At 43.5% G+C, this 1,611-nt stretch overlaps 1 protein-coding gene across 1 annotated transcript in view; it reads right to left on the minus strand.

Annotated features, from left to right (window-relative positions):
- Positions 1–1,414, minus strand: part of dnajb11 (DnaJ heat shock protein family (Hsp40) member B11) — a 13,215-nt gene extending 11,801 nt beyond the window's left edge. The window contains exons 1-2 of the mRNA XM_015404364.1: positions 1,215–1,414; positions 698–854 (exon numbers count right to left, since the gene is read on the minus strand). Coding sequence (XP_015259850.1) covers positions 698–854; positions 1,215–1,288 — 231 coding nt within the window. The 5' untranslated portion in view covers positions 1,289–1,414. The remainder of the gene's footprint in view (positions 1–697; positions 855–1,214) is intronic.
- Positions 1,415–1,611: the final 197 nt, after the last annotated feature.

Genomic DNA, 1,611 nt, shown 5'->3' on the forward strand with positions numbered 1-1,611 from the left:
GAAAGGATTCTGATTTCAACCGTTGCGTATATTAGCTACGACATATGAATCAAGATGCTATGACTGAACAAATTTGATTGACCAATAAACGTTGATATATGATTGGCTGAATTTAGATGTACAAGCTGACGTAGAACTAACTGGCCTGCAGAAGATAACGGAAAAAAAACAACAACAAAGAATTTAAGACAGGATTGTTTTTCAAATAGAAATTTTCTAACTTTTGGGACAATATGGTCTAATAAAGAGAACATTTATATACATGTTTAACCCAGAATGATTTGACATTTAAACATTACTTCCCTACAACCTTAAATTTAATGTGTGGAAATAAAAATCTGAATCAGTTTCATTTACAGGAAACATGATCATTTGGGATGGAAACACCTGCAGCTCATATAATAATCCACTCCCATTCATCCACGTCCCACTTTTCACAGCACCAGCTGGTCCGCCTTCCAGCCAATAGGAAGCAGCCACACGGTGGAGCCGACCAATCACAGAGCTTGGATCCTTCATAATAGTAAACGCTCAAGAGTTTTATAACAAAAGCTTTTTAGGACTTCCTGCAGGTGTTGAATTTGATATTTAATCTATTTCATTTATATATAAAGATGCTCCAAGAGTTTAAAAGTATGTTAATAAATAAAGGTGGAATTGTTCCTCCTCTCTAGCTGGAATGAATCTGTTGTCTCACCTCATAAGCTGCTCCCAGGTCTGCGAACTTGTCCTGTGCTTTGGGGTCGTCAGGGTTCCTGTCGGGGTGCAGCTGCAGAGCTAGCTTTCTGTAGGCCTTCTTGATGTCCCTGATGGATGCATCCTTACTCACCCCCAAGATCTTATAGAAATCTCGGCTACATCAGAGAGGGAGAGAGGCGTCATGGTGGCAGTTATTCTAGCTACAGAAACACACACAGCTCTGCTGCTGCTGCTGCTCCCTGTCCTGGAAGGGATGCTGCAGGTCAGCAGCTAAAGTCCCTCTGAACCGATGCTAACTCCGAGCTAACTCTGCTAACTACACCAAAACATTAGAGCTTTACAGCTAAAACATCTGGGATTTACAGAATAAAGGAGAAAACACAGCCGCCGTCAGAGGCAGAGCTCCCTGTCAGCCAGCTCTGCTCCTCACATGCTTAGACCAATCACAGCTAAACATGTGTCCCATCCGGCGGCGCCGTTCCACCGCCGCTTCCCTCCGGAGGAGAGCCGCCTACCTGGCTAGCACCGCCGTGATGACGTAGAGCAACAGGCAGCAAACGGTCCAGATGTTCATCCCTTTCTTTGCCATAGATCCCCGGAGTTAAGAAGACGGCGATGGAGAAGGTAACAGCCCCGGCTTTTCAAGCTAAGATCCGGCTGTTTCTTACAAGCCTTCTTCCTCCTGTCACAAAGACCCCGCCCACCGAAGCGTGGCCACTGACTCCGCCCACATTTAAAGGGGCCGCAACCTAAAGATTCATCAAACGGACCAGGTTTGGCACAATGTATGATATAGATGGGCAGAATTCAAAGTATTTATATTTGTGTGTCTGTATGCATGTATAATATATATATATATATATATATTTGTTTCAGTCAGAAAATGTGGTGGGAAAAAAAAAGAAAAAAAAA

Source organism: Cyprinodon variegatus, unplaced genomic scaffold (assembly GCF_000732505.1).
Source record: "Cyprinodon variegatus isolate N-32 unplaced genomic scaffold, C_variegatus-1.0 Scaffold1710, whole genome shotgun sequence".
Lineage (NCBI taxonomy): Eukaryota > Metazoa > Chordata > Actinopteri > Cyprinodontiformes > Cyprinodontidae > Cyprinodon > Cyprinodon variegatus.